Below are 20,974 nucleotides of genomic sequence, written 5' to 3'. Positions count from 1 at the left end.
TCAACTAACCTGACCTCAATCTCCAGTCCCTCATCCAACCAATTATTGCTTCCTTGTACCTAAACACAATGTCCGCTATCTCATCTGATTCTGCCAAACAGCAGAAACAGAGCTGGGTGCCATCAGCATACCAATGTGCTCTTGCTCTAAATCTCCCAGAGCTTGCATGTAGATGTTTTAAAAAGTATAAGCAATGGGAGAGAATTGTAAAGCATCCTATAGCATCAGTGTCACAGGATCAAGTAGCAGTTTCTGGTAACAGAAGACCAGGAAAAAACAGAACCCACTAGAGCTTCGTCTCTTGACACCTGATACCTATCCCAGTCGACTGGTCCAAAAGATTCAGGAGAATAAAAAAGGGTACATTCCTCCCTTCTCTCTCAGCAAAGAACAGAGCAATCACAGACATTACAGTTCCAAAAATCCACTGAGCCCCAAAAGAGAATGTTGGCAACTAATCAGATATATGCAACCAGTGTTAGGGTCAAAGGAAGACTTCTTCAGGAGGCATCTCACCACTACCTCTTTTAAGATAATTGGAATGTCACTTTCCTTCTTGAAAACTCCCACTCTCCATTTATGCAGGGTCAATTCTTCCTACACCCTTGACACTGAGAGACACTGTCCTTCAGTGTTACTACTCTGAAGATGCCTGCCACAGTTGCTGGCGAAACGTCAGGAAAGAAAATTCCAAGACCACGGTTACACAGCCCGGATAACCTACAAGAACCAATCAATTCTGATGCTTGCTCAAAGCTCTTTTTTTACATGCGACCTTAAAAATGCCTATTCATGGTCCCAAGACGCAAAAGGAGAAATTCCACCCCCACACTCGCTTGCTCTTTTGTTCCTTCCATTAGCCAACTGCCGTTTGCATAGCTAATGGCTGTCATTTTGCATGATTCCTTGAGGGGATTCTTTGCTGCGGGGGGGGGGGGCAGAGCAAACACAAAAGGTGTTTAAAGGGGCTTTTAAGATATGCAAAGCAGGTATGCGCTGGCTTCGCAGTCCCTTCCTGATTGACAGTTCAGAGTGAAAAACTTTTTAAAAAATACGAGGGGCACTTCAGCCTGGAACATGCTGCTAATTACCAAGCATAAATGGCCACTGAGTCTTGAACCTAGCTTGTCACACCTTGGAATGCAGACAGAAACCAAGATGGACAAAGATTAACACAGCCAAAATCATAGCTTCTAGAAACATGTACATATTATCCTCCATATTGTCCTCAGCAACAGGAATTTATCCATGTAACTAACTGGGAATAGCACTCTAATAGCATTATGTTACTTATTTGTTTCCATGTGATTGCAGAGCAATAATGCTTTGGCACAGCCAAGGATATTAGTGGGGAAAGGACCAGGGTTTCACACCCAAACATGTTTTACATATTGCCTCTTCTGCCACACACCATCTATTTTAAGGGCTAAGTCTACCTGTATATTGGATTCAGTCACCAGTGGGTTTAAAAGGAGAGAAAAGAAGCAACGCTGTAATGTGCATATAGAATGGGATGTGCATATAGGTGACTACAAACTATAGTCCTGCCAGACAACAAGTATAGAGATTTGATTTGAAAAAGATATTTTTTTAAACATACATTTTTTCCAGAGTTGAGTAACCATCAGTGTCATCCTAAGCAGAATTACACTTTTAATGTCCATTGACGTCTGCTTAAGGATGGTACTCTATTTTTTTTAATATTACTACAATCTGATAAGAAAAATATAATTCTGAAATAATAAAATACCTCGCATAACACAGCAACACAAAACTAGGGTGGTAACATATAGAGATAAGCTTTTTACCTTTTCTGAAAAGTATTGTTCACTATAGCATTGAAAACAAGGCGGTCACCCACAGTCGAAGGTCCCCGGAATTTAAACATGTATACAGATTTCAAAGTTGGATGAAAACGAGCCAGGCGACTGAAAGCAAAAAGAGGAAACAAAATACACATATTTTAATAATTTTATTTGTATCAATAGAAGCTGGGTACCCAAGATTGGGTGGAAAAGATAAAATAATAATAGAAAAATATATTTTATTTTAAGGTGCTATATAAGGATTAAAAATGCTTAAAATGATAAAACATGGCACAAAGATAGCCTTTGCAGAACCACATGACCATGCAAGCTACTGTATTTTTATATTCTGGAAAGAGTCCTGAACTGTGTTCCATTATAAGTGAAAATTCTACTTAGTTCCTCTTTATATTTATTATTAAAAGTACTAGTCTTTGTGCCAAAAAGAGAGCGTTGCTGTTTTGTTGTTGTAGGACTGAAATCTGTTCCTAACCTCTGTTTAGCTTAGAGATAACAGTGTTTTGGACCATTATTTATCGTTAGCCTTAATTCAATTACACTTTATGATGTACCAGAATTGTTAACCGTGCACAATTATCTGTTTCTAATTAATTGAATTGTGCATCTTTGTAATGCATTCAAATTACTTTGGTTTTTCATTAGGAATAATTTGCTCCTCCTATTTAAATTGCTAAATATCTCATTTGCAACACTCACAATAAAGACACAAGCAGATTAATGTCAAGAATAGAGAGGAGAATGTTGCAATTCCCCTGTCTCCACCTCACTATTAAGCTTAGTCTAAAAGACCTAATATCATTGTACTAAAAAGGTAGTCTTCCATACTTTTGAATAATTTTAGCCCAATGATAAAAGTCCAAATCTTGTTCTAGCATGTTTCCATTGGGCACTGGCTTTAAGCTGCTTGCTCTGTTTCATAATATTTAAAAGAGGATAGAAACTTTAGGAAAACCTTTCCGAGCAAATCTTCAGTTTGTTCTTTGAGTACTGCTTGTTTTTATAAACCTCATTTTCATTCCTTGTAAGCCTGTGGCCATAGCAACTCTAACTGGCACCTTCAAAGGTCAAATCTAATTGTGAGTTGTTTTACAAAATGTTTCCAGCAAGGTCAGCTGTTTCTCAAACAGAATAGACAGTTCTCTGCCACCATTTAGCATTGCTTTGACTTCATTTCCCAATTTTTAATCTCAACATCATGCTCATCACTTGTCCAAAAAGAAAGTATTTGCAGAGTTTGAAATGGCTTTTTATCGCATATAAATTCGACTTCCTATTTTGCTGGACTTTATTTATGACAGTGCGTTTTGGAACCACACACATATATATGGGCTTATGCTTGCACATAAATGTCGCTTACTCAGGTTAACGGTATTATGACTGTGTAAAATCTGTGATGATTTGCAATTTTAATAAAACTAGCTGTTTATTTAGCAACAATAGAAAGCCAGTTATTATTGGTGTAACGTCAGGTAACAAATCAGTGCTACATGAATAATGAACAGTAACAACGCATCTAGCATCCGGGCAAAGAATCAGGCCCACTGGTGTGTGAAGGGAATTCTAATAGAAATTCATGTCTCACACACACAAAGAGAGAGAGCTACATGTACCGAGTGACAGAGGGGATGATGGAATTCTCTGCGTGATTAAATGATCATTAAACTAGAAGACAAAAAAAAGCCTGCATTCCCCAACAGACCTGTCCAGTAATATGTAACACATGCGAATGCTGAAGAAAAAGAATGGTACCTTGCAGAAATAGCAGCCACTGTCTCCATCCAAGCCATAATTTGGCCACCAAATGTATTTCCTTGATGATTGGCATGAGGAGGCAATACAAGTTCAATGCTTTGTATGTGGGTGAGGTCTGTGGAAACTGCATCTTCCTCATTACTGCAAACGTGTTCTACAATGTATAAGTTTAATAACCATTGATGCTCAGAAAATTATCAACTAGTGCAATTATAGTATAACACAGTTATACTCAGAGTATAGCTGTAATTCTCAAATGTCTTATCCTACAGCCATATCACTGAAATCAGTAGAACCAGTCCAACTGAAGCGTTTTTGAGGAATGCATCTTCAACGGGTAATCCTACTATTCCAGGGCTGACTAGAACACAGGGTACTTTTAATGTAGGGATAACTGGTTGATCCCACCTTCTGACTGTATCATACCATAATTCCTGCCATGTGGAATAATCAGAATTTGGTGGTATTAATGTTTGCTCTTGGACTAGGGTGATCTAAAGATCTATTTCCAGGCCTATTAATTACATACTGGAGAAAGAGCTGTCTTCAGGAAACAAGAGATAAGAATGCATATAAAATGCCAGTCATATTAGTTTGTCATATGATCCTACCTGACCTGAGTTAAATGTTTGACTTCTGCCCCAGTTAACTCTGCTTTACAATCCTAGTGTTGTAGTTTGGATCCATTTGATTGCCTTGCACTTTGGACCCTCTTACCAGGTTGTACAATTTGTATCTAGAAGACAAATTCCATTTTATTATATCTTCCTGCACTTTCCAGTTATTTGAAGGGAATCAGTTTTTGCACAAACCTATTTCGTTCTTTATGTTCTTTCCATTATCACAAGAGAATCCAGAGCTTAGCTGTGCTCGTGTATTTTAGAGAAAGGAATCAAAATCACAGACTGCTTTTGAGTGCCCTCATATAATGAACCAATGACAGTTCTGTAGCTGAAAACATCCTGCTTCAGAAATTGTTTGATTTCAGGTCTTTGAGAGACTTGCACTGAAAATCTTACAAACACATGTTATATGTTCTACCAGTGAGGAATATCCTTAGAACTATAATAACTCTAGTTCACAGGAAGATACATATGTTTCAAATAAAAGTTTCTTTAAAACACAAATCCTGAGTAAGTAGTTTTGCTTAGATTATTATGGCCTTAAAATGATGTGCACCATTCTTTATCAAGAAATCTTTTGATAACTTAGATTTTCTTCCAAGAAGGTGAAAGGAAAAATCCTCAAATGAGAATAAACTTTAAAAAATGTTAATATTAATGATCCTTCCTAAAAAATTTACTTTTGGTTGCAAACAATGCCAATCTGCAAGAAACTGGGCAGCACAGGATGTCAAGCACTGTCGATGCTGATGCAGTGGCAGCATAGTTACGCAGCACCTTAGGATCTCTCTCAGCAGAAAAAAAGAATGCCAAAAAGAACCCAACTCCAAAGATCTAAGAGCCCAATACCTGTACTGGAGACCACAGTGATACTGCCAACACTCACCAGTCAACATGCCAAAGATGCTGTTGTGTCAGCCATACATGGAATATGTCTCCTACACAGCACCATACTCAGGCTCTGGAGCAGCTGCGGCAGCAGCATATCTCCATCACAAGGGCTTGCCCTGGCGCCAAAGGGGGTGTTTCCAGGGGCGGGGCTGACTTTACTCAACTCTCGAAGTCCTTTTGCCCTGGGAATGCCTCCTTTTGCAGGCATGAGCTTGCGCCTGCAAAAATCATGGTGTAGCCCTATGAAACTCTATGAAGCAGTTTCATGGGAATCGGGGGGGTTACTTGTTTATACCTACTGTGCTGCTGCAAGCTGCTCAGGAGGCAGTGCGGTGGCGCCATCCCCAGGCACTTCTTAACTACCCCTCCCTTAGGATAGCTCTCACAGTGTAGGAAGCATGGACTCTCCAGGTATCTCCATAGTTTACTTGACAGAAGAGCTCTCATCTAATTGATAACTGAGCTTGCTTTTTAGCTAGCAAAAGTATGGGCAACTATCTTAAGACAACATTTATTTGCTTTAAAGTAAATCTTTCCCCAAGTAGGGCATACTTAAGATAAGAAGGCATTACCTGGAAACCAATTTTCTCTCCTTTTGCAGACCTCACTTTCTAAAGATATCTGGGAGGGAGGGAGAATCCCACAAAACATGCAGTCTACGCTTGCCAGTCTTATAATAGCCACCCCCTCTATCACTCCCAATCTTTCCAAATACTATTCATTTTACAGACCATCATTCACACCACATTCTTGCATCAGGTTCTTAAAGTCTCGTTCATGATCTAGTCTGATTTTTCTTCTCTCAGCAGCTAGTGTGTACTCCAGGAAATCTTGTGCAGTAAGAAGTTCTACTGGTTTTAAGGTAACCTAAAAAAATACCAAAAAAAAAAAAAAATCATTACCTAATCCAAGCCCAGAGTGAAATTTTACTTTAAACACATTAGCAATAGAAACAATTATTCTTTCTGTAGATTTTGTACCACAGAAGGCTGTACTGTTCCTGTGGAAAATAAGTAATTACCAGTGATATTTTGATGTGCATTTTCTCACTTTGCAGTAATGCAATTTATTGAAATTTGATGCTGTAAATACTTATTTTTATAAGCAAACAGCTTAGTTTTGTCTGAAAAACTAAAACAGAAAAAGTCGTAAAATAGCTGGACCTTAAATAAATTTGGGACACGCACCAAACATAATGTGGCTGTGAAAATTACTTCCCATTAGGTGGCCTGCTGTCAAATTCCTGTAGCGAAGGCATTTTCTGCATGCTTGCTCACTACAGTTCTACAAGATGCAAAATGGTGGTTACTACTACTTCCCTGTTTTTAAAAACACAATATAGTAAAATAAACACACATGAACCAACTTATTCAGTCTACAATATAGTTAAATTTTGATTCCATCAAACTCCCATTGATTTTAAATAGAAATGCCGCTAAGAATGCATATTAATCTTCTAGGATGTGTCACTTGTGGATACTGCTTATAAAGGACAGAAAAGCGAGAATGAGTAATTTTGCATTCAAATGCATATTTTAGACAATGTAGGGATTGAAACTGCGTTACCGGTATGAGCAAATCAATTTAAATGTTACTTTTGGGAGCAGTCCATTACCAAAATCAGTCTGTCTTGGCAAGCATACTGTTGTTGGTCACTGGATTACTGTTCCTTTATTAGACTTTAAAGGATCAGCATGGTTTCATAGAATCGTAGAGTTGGAAGGGGCCATACAGGCCATCTAGGCTACCTCCCTGCTCATTGCAGGATCAGTCTAAAGCATCCCTGCCAAGTTTTTTCAATGGACACTAATAGTAGATGGTTCTCTGATGGCTGTAATCATGCAGACCAATAGCACCTAAAAGGTTTAACAATATTTTATTCCAGCATAAGGTTTCATGGACTAGAGCCCCCTTCCTCAGATGTAATGAAGTAGGCTCCAGTACACAAAAAACTTATGTGGGAATACAGTCTTGTTAGTCTTTAACATGCCACTAGACTCCTGCTTATTTTTGCTGCACCAGAATTATTATTGCCATCACAACCTGGAGAGGGTGACTACTTGAAGCTGGGGAGGGGAAAGTGTGTGTGAGAGAGAAGAGAGGAAACAGTAGGTTTGAGTTTGGAACAGGCCGAGAGACCCCCCCCCCCAAAAAAAACAACCCCACAGATAGAGACTGCTGTGAGCTGGCGGAAGCATGTTGGGGGGGAGGGTCTCTCTGGAAGTCTGATATGGAGGAGTAGATCTGCTGTCCTGTTTTACTTTATTTTAATGTTATTCCATTTTTATCCCACCCTTTCCCGATGAGGGTCAGGCTCAGGGCAGCTACCTTCAGAAATACAGTCATTTATATTAAATAAACATGCTTAAAAATTAAAACCATTAAAACCTTGACTTAATAAATGGAGCCGAAAAAAAGAAAAAGTCCCCCCATCAGGTGGGTGAGCATTAGGAGGCAGAGGAAACACAGTGGCCATTTGTGCTATGCATTGTAAATACTGTGAAAACACAGTAAGTCTCCATTATTCTGACATTTAAAGAGAACCAACCAAGTGGGGAGCAACACATTTGCAAAGTCATATTTAGTGAGATAATGTGAAAGTGGGAGTAGGGTCTACTGGAGGAGGGCTAGGAAGAGTTAGTGAGGAAATGCCAAAAAACCCAAGAAAAAGTCTTCACCTGCTGGTGGATGATGATGATAGAAGGAGACAAATTAATCTCCCTGGGGAGGGAGTTCCAAAGTTTTGGTGCCAGGACTGAGAAGGTGCTTTCTTGGATTGCCACCAATCTAGCCTCAGATGGCAGGGGCACCCAAAGTAAGGCCTCTGAAGTTTACTGGAGTAGACGGTTAATTTAATATGGGAGAAGGTGGTCCTTAAGGTATGCTGGCCCTAAGCTGTATAGGGCTTTAAATGTCAGTACCATCACTTTGAATTAGACCCAGAAGCCATTGTAAATTGGACAAGACTAGAGTGAGATGGTCCCCTATGACCCAGTCCAGTCAACATTCTGTAATAAAAGCTTTACATTAATTTCTTAAATATGTTTGCAGTAGACATTTTTAAATGAAATATATCACCTTTTCACCATCTGCTGGTCTTGCCACGTATGTAGAGAAAGCCACACTAATCAGTTTCTCAACGTTAGTTAGGGGATCTTGTAGTGTAACTTTGACACCAACCTACAAGCAGATAATCACAAGTTATCCGGGCTGTGTAACCGTGGTCTTGGTATTTTCTTTCCTGACATTTCGCCAGCAGCTGTGGCCGGCATCTTCAGAGGAGTAACACTGAAGGACAGTGTCTCTCAGTGTCAAGTGTGTAGGAAGAGTAATATATAGTCAGAAAGGGGTTGGGTTTATAGTCAGAAAGGGGTTGGGATAACCTACGAGAACCAATGAACTCTGACTTCTAGGCGCACATCACTGAATCCACACAGTAATAATTGATCCTGCCATATTAACAAAAAGGAGGGAATGCTAACACCGAATTAGTAATGCTATATTTTCACAATATATAATGTAATGCTGTACCAACCACATGGAATTCTAGAATGTATAGATCCAGAAATCTACCCTTGATAAAAAACTTTCATTTTGGATGTATCTTATTTTCCTAGTTCTCATATTGTGATCTATTGTTGCTGGAAAAATTGACCTTTCCCACAGCTCTAGTGGAGGTCATGAAGATTTGGAGTGTTGTCTGAATTATGGTTGCATGACTGTCATGGGAACCTATTGCATAGTCTCTGTGACATAATTTAGGATAAGCAACAATACCCCACATACTATGTTCATGTTGTATAGAACCAGTGTTCAGCCAGCAAAGTGAATTTCCTTTTTTACAGGGCATCCTCTCTCATGCAATGAAGTGTAGGTCAGGCTTCCTTTTAAATTCGTAAACAGAAACATTGCTATCTTCCCTTCATCTATTATACGTGGGCTAGATATTTCACAACTGCCTTTGAACTGGAGCTTGCAAGATTAGCAGTGCCAGTCAAAGCAGGTCTACTCATGATTATACTATTCAGTGGGAAGAACATCTTGGAAAGTGTTCTTAGGATTGTGCTGTAAATCCTACAAAGGCTAAAACAGGTTGAAGACACACTTTGAACTGATTGCCCAGATATGCCTGTAGATATTTGTATTAATTGGTTTCTGGTTCTGGGCACAACCTTCTTACAAACTGCAGGATTTATTGAACCAAAACATTTAATAGTCTATAACCTATATAGAGTTCTTCAACCTATATTGGTTCCCTTGAAAGGGATGCCACAAATACAACAGCGGTTGCAACTAAGAAAGCAAGGGTGATGCAAGGTAACCCTGAACTCAAATCTAGCTCAGCAATGAATTTGTGGAAGTAGATCTATTAAGACAGCAGAAAGATAAATGGAGGCAGGGCTGAAAAAGCTCCAGAGAAAGTCCACAACCGTTAACGCATGGCCGTTTTGTCTGGCGATTCTCCCTCTCATGTCTCATGCCTTTCTATCCTGCGATCCAAAAATGATGAAGTCTGAGAGAAGACTCTTCATTCTGCCACCTGATATCTGCTGGGAATCCCCCCTTCCCGACCCGTACTCCACCGGTCCCCACAAACCGGACTCTGGAAGCACCAGCCAGGCCTCCTGGACCACCGCTCTCTGGCTCTGGAGGCTGAGTCCCAGCCAGTCGTCCAGCCCCTGGAGGTTGGAGTGGCATCCGGGTCGCTTCCCGCTAGCCTCCTTGCTCTGCGGCTCCCAAAAGCTGCCTGTTGCACTGAGGATGGGGAGAGCGTGGGTTCCGTGGGGGGGGGCGGAAAGTTGCCACCGCTGCTGTTGCTGCCACCGGGGCCGGGCACTGGCTTCTCCTGGTGGGGAGTCGACTGAAGCGCTGAAACGTACCGGCAAACACCCCATGACTGCTGTGAGGATTCATTTTAAATTGGGAAAACCTGGGTAAGTTTCAGAAGGAGGTGGGTTGATCTCACAGGCGGGAGAGGAGCATGTGTGTGTTGACTGGGGAGACTTGCTACATTCGCAGGAGAGTCGCAGGACAAAACGGCACTGCGTTTTCAACCAATAACTCCTGGAAGTGGAGGGATATCATGGGAACCTGGACCTTTTGATCTGAGAATGGAGAATAAAGCTATGTTATGGCCAGAAGTACTCATACAATTTGGAGAAAGAAAGGCAAATGAAAGAGAGCACAGGGGCCCATTTGAGGTACGCTAGTGGCTATGGCCATGTATGGAATAATATGCAAGCATTAATACCTTCCTTTGCTTCATTCTGTGTAACAAAGTGTTAACAAAGCCATATATTACAAAGTGTAAACAAAGCCATATGTTAAAACTTAAAACAAAGCAAGTCAACAGTCTCTTACCTCCATACTGGTAGTGAATGCCCGGTTTACTTTCGCATTGATGCTGATAATTTGTCCAACTCTATTAAGAAAATGATCTCATTACATTAAACAAAATACCATGAAAAATGCGAGGGCTTTACTGGGCCTGATCCAACAATGGCAACCATACACTGCTGGCTGCAGTAGGATTGTTGCTATAGAGACGTGTACTGGCGCTGGCAGAAGTAGAGCATATTCTGATTACTCCCAGAAAAAGATCTGGAAGAATATTCTATGTGTGGTCAGCCTGGGTCTACCCCCTACAGCCAAACTATGGAATAACTGTCAGTTTGCAGTAAGATAGTTCTGCTCTTTTCTCAAATGCTGATACTAGAGGCAATGTGCAGACTTATTTACACCGCTGCCATTTTGCAGATGTGTCCACCTCTTTGTCAGAATTTCAAAGGTGCCCACAGGCTCAAAAAGCCTTGGAGACCTCTGCCCTAGCCTCATTTTTTTTACCAAGAAAATGAAAGAGGATAATTCAGAGGAGCTAGTAGATAGAGATATAAGATGTCATAATGCTATAGCAATATGCCAACTAGTTATTATTTTAAAGCCTTCTTGTGGCAAGGGAAACAGCAGTCCAGGAGCTCAGGCAAGGAAGATGGTGCTGATTTTTGCAGATCTTGCCCACATCAGCACCATTTTCCTTGCCTGAGCCCCTGGACTGCTGTTTCACCTGCCACCAGAAGGCTTTAAAAATAATAACTAGTTGGCTTATTGCTATAGCATTATGACATCTCTATATCTCCATCTACTAGCTCCTCTGAATTATCCTCTTTCATGTACATATCTTTCCAAAAAGATTGTACCAAATCAGATTTGGGAAAGACCATAGCAAAGTGGAGGAAAACACAGAAAGAGCATGATTGGGGGAAACGCAGTGGGATACTCTAAAAAAATCCTGCTCTGACTTAGATGCCACAGGGGAGCAAAACGTCTGTGTGGAAACAGCCCATATGGTCACTTCTCTATTCACTTGTGTGTAAAGTGCCATCAATTCACAGCTGACTTATGGTGACCCCAGCAAGGGGATTTCAAGGCAAATGATTAAGCAGAGATGGCTTGCCACCGCCTTCTTCTGCAGAGTTTTCCTTGGAGGTCTCCCTTCCAAGTACTGACCCTGCTTAGCTTCCTAGATCTGACAAGATCGGGCTATACCATGCCGCCTTTCCTCCCCTCTGTTCATTTAGCCAATTCTAAGTGATTCAGACTGATTTTTCTAATCTTTCCAGAAAAGCCCCTTCTTTTCAGGACATTCTCCTTCTATGGCTAGAATCAGATAACAATCTCTAGTATTCAGAGCTTCTGAAATCAGGAGCATGCACATTATCAAAAGCAAATAGTTGTATAATCTCTGTGAAAAGTTCTTATGCCACCCATGGCTAATAATTCTATTTATATACAGGTGATTTACTGTTTGTGTTCATTGTCAGTATTGAGGTGCACCAAGGAAGCTGCTTGTTCTTAACATGGGCACCGGGAATTGGAATTCAAGGAACATTGCTGAGTCACAGACCGTTGCATTCTCATTTGTGACTGATGAGGACCTTTTGAAGTGCAGCAGACTGAGAGCTCTCAGTACGAGTAACATGAAGAAAATGCAAAAAGAGGGAGAAATAATTTATTGTATACATTTTGTACTTAAACAGTGCTTATAAATTCGCACAAGGTAAAAAAGGCAAGAACAGCAGTTTCTTTGTTAAAACAGCGGTAAGCTATTTTCCTTGTAGGTTTTTTAAATGATGGAATATTCTCTTCCATGTGTATTGCTGTATTACATAAATATATCATAATCATCATTTGTTGGTGTTATGGTAGTGGTAATGGGGGAAGCTGTTCCTCTTGTTTTACATAAAGGAGGCTTCACATGAGTGGGCCCTGGCTCAGTGGTATACTATCTGTTTTGCATTCAGAAGGCCCCAGGTTCAATCCCTGGCAGCTTCAATTAAAGGGAACAGTTATCAGTTGGTGCAAAAGACCTGAGACTCTGGACGGCTGTTGCCAGTCAGGGTAGACAGTAACTTGACAGACCAATGGTCTGGCTCACTATTGGGGAGGGGCTGGGGCTAGTGTAACAGCCTCTGCTTTGCATGCAAAAGGTCCCAGGTTCAGTCCCTGGTATCTACAGTTAGAAGGACCAAGCAGTAGGTGATGTGAAAGACCTCAGAGAGAGGTAAACGAAGAGAAGGCCACATGACTACACATGAAACTGCATTATAATAAGTCAGACCATTGGTGCATCAAGGTCAGTGCTGTCTACTCAGACTGGCAGTGGCTTTTCAGGGTCTCAGGCAGTTTGATTAGACAATACTGACCTTGATGCACCAATGGTCTGATTCAGTATAAAGCAATTTCATGTGTGTTCATGTGGCCTTATCTCTGTTTTTAGCCCTAAATCCCAGTGGAATTTCAAATACCTTTTCCTTGAAAACGTTTCAGGTACCTGTTCCTGGTACCTGGCCTTCTCTGTTGTTCTATCTGTCCCTACATTCAGAAGTGCATGGTAGAGGGGTTTTTTTTTTGGGGGGGGAGAGAAATAGAGAAGAAAAAGGGGGTAATAATCACGGGAATGCAAAGAGACTTGTGGGTGTGGAAACAGGAAAAGAGGAAATGATAGGGATAAGACACAAAGGGGCACACAGAGAAAACAGGGATAAACACTAACTGATTTTTAAACAGTCTGATGTCAGGGATGAAACAGGAAACTTTTTGGAAGATACGAAAGTATTCAGGGTGGAGAAATCCAAGGAAGACTGTTACAACTCCAAAAAGATGTTTCTAAAGGATGGCTCAGGCTAGCCTGATCTCGTCAGATCTCAGAAGCTAAGCAGGGTCAGCCCTGGTTAGTATTTGGATGGGAGACCACCAAGGAATACCAGGGTTGCTGTGCAGAGGAAGGCACTGGCAAACCCCCTCTGTTAGTCTCTTGCCATGAAAACCCCAAAAGGGGTCGCCATAAGTCGGCTGCTACTTGACGCCACTTTACACACACACACAAAGGGGTTAAGCAGACCCAAAATGGCTGGTGATGTTGAAAGCAAGTAAGTGTAAAATGCACACTGTGGCACATAAATAACTCCATATATATACTCTGGTAGTCTGATGTGGCTGTGAATATCCATGAAAGAGCTCCTGGCATTATAGTGTACAGCTTTACACTGTAAATGCCAGCTCTCAGCTGGAGCTAGACTAATCACAGCTAGCTTTGTATAATTTTCACTGATCCCCTATCCAAATGCAGATTCTCATATCACATCCATTGCTCTTCCTGTCAGACCTCTCAGCCTTGGAGGCAGCACTGTAGAAGGCATGCTGGTTTGAAGCCACAGGTGGGAAAGTTCCATGAACAGAACTGTGCTCATGGTACTTTGAATCCAACCCATAATATTTAGAATGGGAACAAACACCTATTTATTATTTTCCTATGTACTGATTCCTTGTATTATCACAGCAAATAAATGGTATGAGAAAAACAACATAGTCTGCAACTATCAAATTATTATTAGAACCACTTCTGGGAACATTTCAGAGAAAGTAGCAAAGATTTGGAACTTTTGCAAGGGCCAAAGGCATAATTTACTACACTATTTCCTAGCTTATTGGTCAAAAGTAACTATAGTTACTTGATGAAAATGATACCTGCAGTTTTATCATACCTGTGAATTTATCTTATTGTAGCCAAATGAACCCTCTACCCATACAGAAATCATTGGACTGTTATCTTAGATGTTATGTATTCTGGTTAATCTTTGTTAAATAGAAAATAAAGAGAAGGGCTGTTAAGTTGAATAGTAACTATGCAAAGTTGTACCTGGCAGTCTCTTCAAACAGTATATCATCCACTGATGCTGTCACACAAGAGAAGCCAGCATGTTTTTCAGCTTCAAGAAATAATGGGGGGGGAGGGGGGAAACAAAACACAGAGAATTATAAACACCAGGCAATCTTATCTAACTATGTTTGGCTTCTCAGGCCATTTCACATATGATGTTCCCTAAACAGATCTACATTGGAGTCTGCCATTGTCATGCATCTGTTTTGCAGAGTTCACAATTGGAACCTGGTGCCTACTGCAGAGTCTTTGTTAAGAGTATATCCAGCTGGACAGAAACATGTCAAAGGAGCATTCAAGTAAAATAAGCCTATGGTGTAGGCCAGCATGGTGTAGTGGTTAAGAGCAGTGGTTTGGAGAGGTGGACTCTAACCTGGAGAACCGGGTTTGATTCCCCACTCCTCCACAAGAGCGGCGGAGGCTAATCTGGTGAACTGGTTTTGTTTCCCCACTCCTACACACAAAGCCAGCTGGGTGACCTTGGGTGAGTCACAGCTCTGTTAGAGCTCTCTCAGCCCCACCTACCTCACAGGGTGTCTGTTGTGGAGGGGAGAAGGGAAGGTGATTGTAAACCGGTTTGAGTCTCCCTTAAGTGGTAGAGAAAGTCGGCATATAAAAACCAACTCTTCTTCCTAGAACAGTGGTATCATGCAAAGTGAGACAAAATCTGCCATCATTTCAGAGGGAAAGGTCCTCCTGAAAAGTACTGAGCCAAGGTCTTTTTATACCGGACACAATCTCTGTACCAACAGTGCTACTGTCATTTTTCTACATACAATCCACCAGAATGAAATGGGCATTCTTATCTTGTCGTAAAGACTATAAAGACATGTTGCACCTCTAAATAATATGAAACAAAGCAAATGTCTATTTTATCTACTATTAAAAAATGACATCCTTTAAAAAAAAACATAGATAGGAATGAATCTAAAGGCTAGATGGAATGATATTAGGTATCGTTGGAGTAATATAGATTACACCTTCACGGGTAGTGAAGGAGATGGCAGTCCTAAATAGAGTTCACCCTTCTAAGTCCACATCAATGGGTTTAGAAGAGGGATAAAATAGCAGCAACCTGGAATACATTGCTGGCTATTGAACCTATCCATAACATTTTACTTTCTCTTAGAGCAGCATTCACAGGTTGCTCCTATTCTATCCCTCAACAGTCAAATGAGGTACATTAGAGATAGGGTGAATATTGATAATGAGAGTACCATATGGCTTAAAACTATTCAAGCAAATCCCAGTTTTGGTTTTGTGTGGAAGTCTGGCATGCAAAATTGTGGATCTTTCTAGTCTCACAAGAATGGCACGGCAATAACGGCATAATAAGTAAAACCATTCCATTAATGGTGGCCATAAATATTGCCGGGGGAAAATACAAGGATTTTTCCAAATACATAATAGTAATTCAGTGGTACTTCATCTACATCAGTAGTTCCCAAAGTGGGCAGTACCACCCCCTGGGGGGGGGTGGGCTTACCTTGGGGGCACTAGAGGCAAGGGGTCAGCAGGGGGCGCTAGAGGTGGGACCCTTCAACCATGTTGTTGGATAGGGTAGGGGGTGCTGGGTTGAGTTTGTGGAACCAAGAGGGTGGCCCGAAAAGTTTGGGAACCACTGATCTAAATGAAGTTTGTAATAGTATACAGTACATTATAAGTCATGCTTGATATTTTAAACCTTTACAGATCAGGCCATTTAAAAGATCACCAAGGAATTTATCCTGCATGTGTATTTGTGATTTCTAATGTTACTCTAAATACTTACAATTTTGTACAAAATAGGAAAATTATGAAGGAAAAGATCAACACCTATATGGGCACATGATTATCTTTTTCAGTTGCTTGTTATACTTTACAGAATCTTCTCTTTTCCTATAGTTTAGATCATATGACTTTTATGCCATTCATAATCCAAATTTTTAATTTACTCATAAGTGGCACCTTAAAGATTACCATAATTTATTCTACAGTAAGGTTTCATGAGTCAGACCTCACTTTGTCAAATATATTCATTAGGTCAAGGAATATCAAAGCATCAGCCTAATGGATGCATCTGATGAAGTGAGTTAAGACTCATAAAAGTTTATGCTAGAATAAATTTTGCTAGTCTGTAGGGGTTTTTTTGCTAGTCTTTCTTGTTGTTAGGTTTTTGTTACACTTTGTGTAATCTGCCTTGAGTCCCTGTGAGAAAGGTAGACTATAAATAAATAACCATTTTAAAAATTCCACTGGACTCATTTTTTTGTTGTTGCCACAGACTCCACTTCATACATTTGACAAAGTGAGGTCTGACTCATGAAAACTTACTCTGGAATCAATTATGGTAATCTTTAAAGTGCCATTTATAAAAATTTGGATTATGAATGGTAAAAATTCATATGATCTAAGCCAGTGGTTCCCAAAGTGGGCAGTACCACCCCCTGGGGGGCGGTGGAATTACCTAGGGGGGCACTAAGAGGCAAGGAGGCAGCAGGGGGCGCTAGAGGTGGGCCCCTTCATCTGTGTTGTTGGATAGGGTAGAGGGGCGCTGGGGTTGAGTTTGTGGAACCAAGGGGGGGTGGCCTGAGAAGTTTGGGAACCACTGATCTAAGCTATGAAAACGAGAGAATATTCCAGAAAACATAACTGAAAAGGATAATTACTGGAATTTCTCAGTACAGTTAATTTAGCCAACCTGCCAAATGGCTATTGTGTTTTTTAGTTGTGTCTATGCTCCATCCTTTTCCTTTCTTCCTTCCTTCTCTCCTTTCTTTTTGTGTACTTACACCTTTTGTTTTGCACATCATTCAATCTATTCTTCATATTATTCCATACTGAGAATCTGGTTAGCTTTATTCATGTCCAAAACCAAGTTAATATAATATAATTGCATAATGTAATGCAATATAATTATGCATTCCTGACAGGCACCACGAACAGCAAGTTGGAGCTCATTGCATTCTGTTGTAGGTGTGGCTTGATTTGTTGTCTGCTATTAAGAAATGGATTTCAATTCTGCAAGTTTCAGGATGAGTGGTGTAAAGATGTAAACATAGGTAGGCTCATTTTACACAAGGGACCTTACAACTGTTAAAGCATCCTTGCTAAACAGAGAATTAAAAAGGAAGACCAATCATGGCCTTGTCTTGTCTTGTGATGTGCAAATAAAATTGGGGAATGCAACTTATTTATGAATGTCGATATTTATCTAAATTTACTCTGCTTTTCTCCCCAATGGGAACCCAAAGTGGCTTACATCGTAGTCCGGCCTCCATTTTGTCCTCACAACAACAGCCCTCTAGGGTAGATGAGGCTGAGAGAGAGCGACTGACTCAAGGTCACCCATCAAGCTTCCATGGGAAAGTGGGGCTTTGAACCGAAGATCTCCCAGATTCTACGTCCACACTCTGACCACTCCACAACACTTTATTTCAAGGCTTTTCAAAGTTTAGAACTTTGGCAAGAATCCTTATAATTAAATAACAAGTAAACCGACACGTGCCCATGTATTTGCTGTTCTTGCCCTTTATTATTTTGATTTATGTTTTTTGCACAGCATGGTCTGCACTCTTTAGGCAGGGAACTGGAGCCCATTTGATTCTTTCCTCGCTTCCCCGTTCGTTTCTGGCAGGCCAAGCCACTTCTGTCCCTCAGTTGGCCACTAAACTCCAAGAAAAGTGGCTGCTGCTGCTGCTACTTCTTTCCTTCCTTCCTTCCTTCCTTCCTTCCTTCCTTCCTTTCTCTCTCTCTCTCTCTCTCTCTCTTTCTCTCTCTCTTTCCTGTCTGAAGTAGGGGTTATCGCAAGCGCAGAGCGCCTCTGCCTTTAACAGCAAGGCGCAAGGCAGAAATCCATCCGGCAGAGCTTCCTCCCTAATGCCACCTCTCAACGTGGATCAAAGTTCAGCCTGTCGAGTTCGTGCCGGCGCCTCGCAGCTCTTGCAAAGACGCAGGGCGAAAACGCACGGGAGGGTTTTGCCTGGGACGCGCATTTCCCCCAGCCCAATTCTCCAAACTAAAAAATCAGCCCCCGTGCAGTTGTTGTTGTTGTTGTTGTTGAGAATTGGGCTGGGGGAAATGCGCAACTCGGGAGCAGCAAACCCAAGGCAAACCCCTCCCGTGCCCACAGAAACCCCAGTCCCGGGGCTTTTCCAGCCTTGGCAAAGAAGGAGGCGGACCTCCCTTGCCTTGGAAACCCTACGGGGCCGGCGTGGGTCCGCTGTGACTTGAGGGGGCGCGCGCGGAGTCGGCGTCCGAGGGGGCCTCTCGTGGCGAGAGGGGACAGGGGCGGCGGAGGGGAGGGTCGGGGCAGGGGCAGGGGGTCGCTTACCCGCCAAACAAGCCGTGGTGTCGACCCACTTGAGGAGCTGCCCCGCGCTCAGCGCCCCGTGGTGGTTGGCGTGCGCGGGATCGATGGTCTTGCACGTGTGCACCTGCGCGCCGGCCATGGTGTGAGGGGAGGGCCGGACAGGCTCCCTCGCCCTGCTGCCCTCGCGCCAGCCGCTGCGCCCCTGCGCCACGAGGCCCGTTGGGCGTCCGAGGGAAGCCGCTGGGCAGGGGCGGCGCTCCCTACTCCGTCCGCCTCCTCAGTCCAAGCGGCCAAAACGCCGTTCAGGGCGTTGCTGAGGGGTGAAGCAACCCAGCTGACCCGCGCGGGAGGTGGGTGGATAAGGGGAGATGCTGAAAAGAGGGCGAGGGCTGGGTTCCACGTCTTCTTCTTTGCAAAAAAAAAAAAAAAGTTTTAAAAGTTTGACAAACGGCTCTAACAATAAGAGGCGCGATAATTTAATGCCCAGCAAGCAGAGCGGTTTTGAGAGACTCCGGGTGGCGCCCTGGCCACCGCGACGCCCCTCCGTCGTCTTCAGCAAGTCATACTAGGGTTGCCAACCTCCAGGTAGTAGCCGGAGATCTCCTATTACAACTGATCTCCAGCCGATAGAGATCAGTTCACCTGGAGGAAATGGCCGCTTTGGCAATTGGACTTTATGGCATTGACGTCCCTCCCCAAACCTCGCCCTCCTCAGGCTCCACCCCCCAAAATTTCCCCCCGGTGGTGAAGAGGGACCTGACAACCCTAAGTCATGCTCTCTCATCCTCATTTCCCCCCTAAAAATCTGCAATCTGTTTTTACACAACTGAATTTACAGGGTTGTTGCTGGGATTACAACACGCTAATATATGTAGAAAGTGCTATATAAATGCTCAATATTAGCTGACACATTCGTCTCCCCTTTCTTTCTCCTCTTTGAATAGGTTAGGCTTTGAGGGACTGCTTCAAGATCACCTGGTGAGTTTCATGATTCAAGCAGGTATGGAATTAAGACATCACATAGTTTATTGCAAGGGTCAACTAAACAGTTACAACAATATGTAGACAACTAGCAGTGCCATGCTAAGCAGTACACCATTCTAAGTCCATTGCTTAGGATGACACTGTTTAGAGTTGCCAGCTCCAGATTGGGAAATGCCTGGAGATTTTGGGGGCAGAGCCTGAGGAGGGCGGGGTTTGTGGAGGGGAGGGACTTCAGTGCCATAGAGTCCAGTTGCCAAAGCGGCCATTTTCTCCAGGGGAACTGATCTCTATTGGCTGGAGATCAGCTGTAATAGCAGGAGATCGCCTGCTAGTACCTGGAGGTTGGCAACCCTACTCTACTTACCTGCACTGAATCAATGTCCTCAGTCCAGCGGTTGGCAGACTCCCTGCGAGTCGCTTTACTGAACTTCTGGGTCTGTTACCTTTGCTTCTGGAGCTACTTGCTTGGACTTTGCAATATCGAGGGTGGCCTGGCGTGGGGGTCTTCCCCCGTGTTTTTGTACACAATTGGTATCTGTTGGCTGTTGAGTTGGCTGTTTCATTTATTTTTGTATTCTTGTAATTTTATATTGTTGCATTGGTATATGTTACTGTGTGTATTGGATGTGTTTCAATTTTGAGGCAATATATATTTATAGTGTTTGATTGAGCCTTGGTGCTATTTATTTGATCAGTACCTGAAGGTTGGCATCCCTAACACTGTTACAGGACCAGAAAGATGCATATTTAGTGTTCCTTTGGGCTGTGTGTGTCACTTTTCAAAAAGCAATAAATAGGGTTGCCAACCTCCAGGTGGTGGCTGGAGATCTCCTGCTATTACAACTGATATCCAGGCAACAGAGATCAGTTCCTCTGGAGAAAATGGGCGTTTTGTCGATTGGATTCTATGGCATTGAAGCCCCTCCTCTCTCCAAACCCCACCCTTCTTAGGCTCCAGCCCCAAAATCTGCAAGTATTTCCCAACCCGGAGCTGGCAACCCTAGTGATTGCTGTTTGGCATAAGAGGCGTTTACCTTGGTTAATGCTTCGGAGAGCATAATTTGATGTATTCATCAAGCAGGTTCTCTGGAGACCCACCACAGAAGTGTTCTAAATAAATTTTAAATGTTGCTTTTCACATAATCCTTATGGGGATAAAAAGAAACCCAATTGCCAGCGCTTGACCTCTTCTAGCCAGGCTGCTGTCATCTAAGAGACCTTGTGTCCCAAAAATACTGGGCCAGGCTAATCCTGAGACAATGCCAATTTATTGTACTGGTACATGTGTGATTTAAATAAATCATTGCTGTAGCATCCATGGTAGCATCATAGTATCAGAATTATAGAGGATACTTTTTGTGAGTAGGGAAGACCAGGCTCTGCAACA

The 20,974-nt window shown here is 42.2% G+C and overlaps 1 protein-coding gene across 1 annotated transcript in view; it reads right to left on the bottom strand.

The window, feature by feature from the left end:
* The window catches only part of ACOT12 (acyl-CoA thioesterase 12), a 31,220-nt gene extending 12,478 nt beyond the window's left edge, over window positions 1–18,742 (bottom strand). The window contains exons 1-7 of the mRNA XM_056848800.1: window positions 18,625–18,742; window positions 14,292–14,361; window positions 10,454–10,514; window positions 8,171–8,272; window positions 5,824–5,959; window positions 3,576–3,732; window positions 1,809–1,928 (exon numbers count right to left, since the gene is read on the bottom strand). Of these exons, the coding sequence (XP_056704778.1) occupies window positions 1,809–1,928; window positions 3,576–3,732; window positions 5,824–5,959; window positions 8,171–8,272; window positions 10,454–10,514; window positions 14,292–14,361; window positions 18,625–18,742 (764 nt within the window). The remainder of the gene's footprint in view (window positions 1–1,808; window positions 1,929–3,575; window positions 3,733–5,823; window positions 5,960–8,170; window positions 8,273–10,453; window positions 10,515–14,291; window positions 14,362–18,624) is intronic.
* Window positions 18,743–20,974: the final 2,232 nt, after the last annotated feature.

The sequence above is a fragment of the Euleptes europaea genome, chromosome 4 (genome assembly GCF_029931775.1).
Source record: "Euleptes europaea isolate rEulEur1 chromosome 4, rEulEur1.hap1, whole genome shotgun sequence".
NCBI classification, from domain to species: domain Eukaryota; kingdom Metazoa; phylum Chordata; class Lepidosauria; order Squamata; family Sphaerodactylidae; genus Euleptes; species Euleptes europaea.
This window is presented reverse-complemented; position numbering and strand designations above follow the sequence as displayed.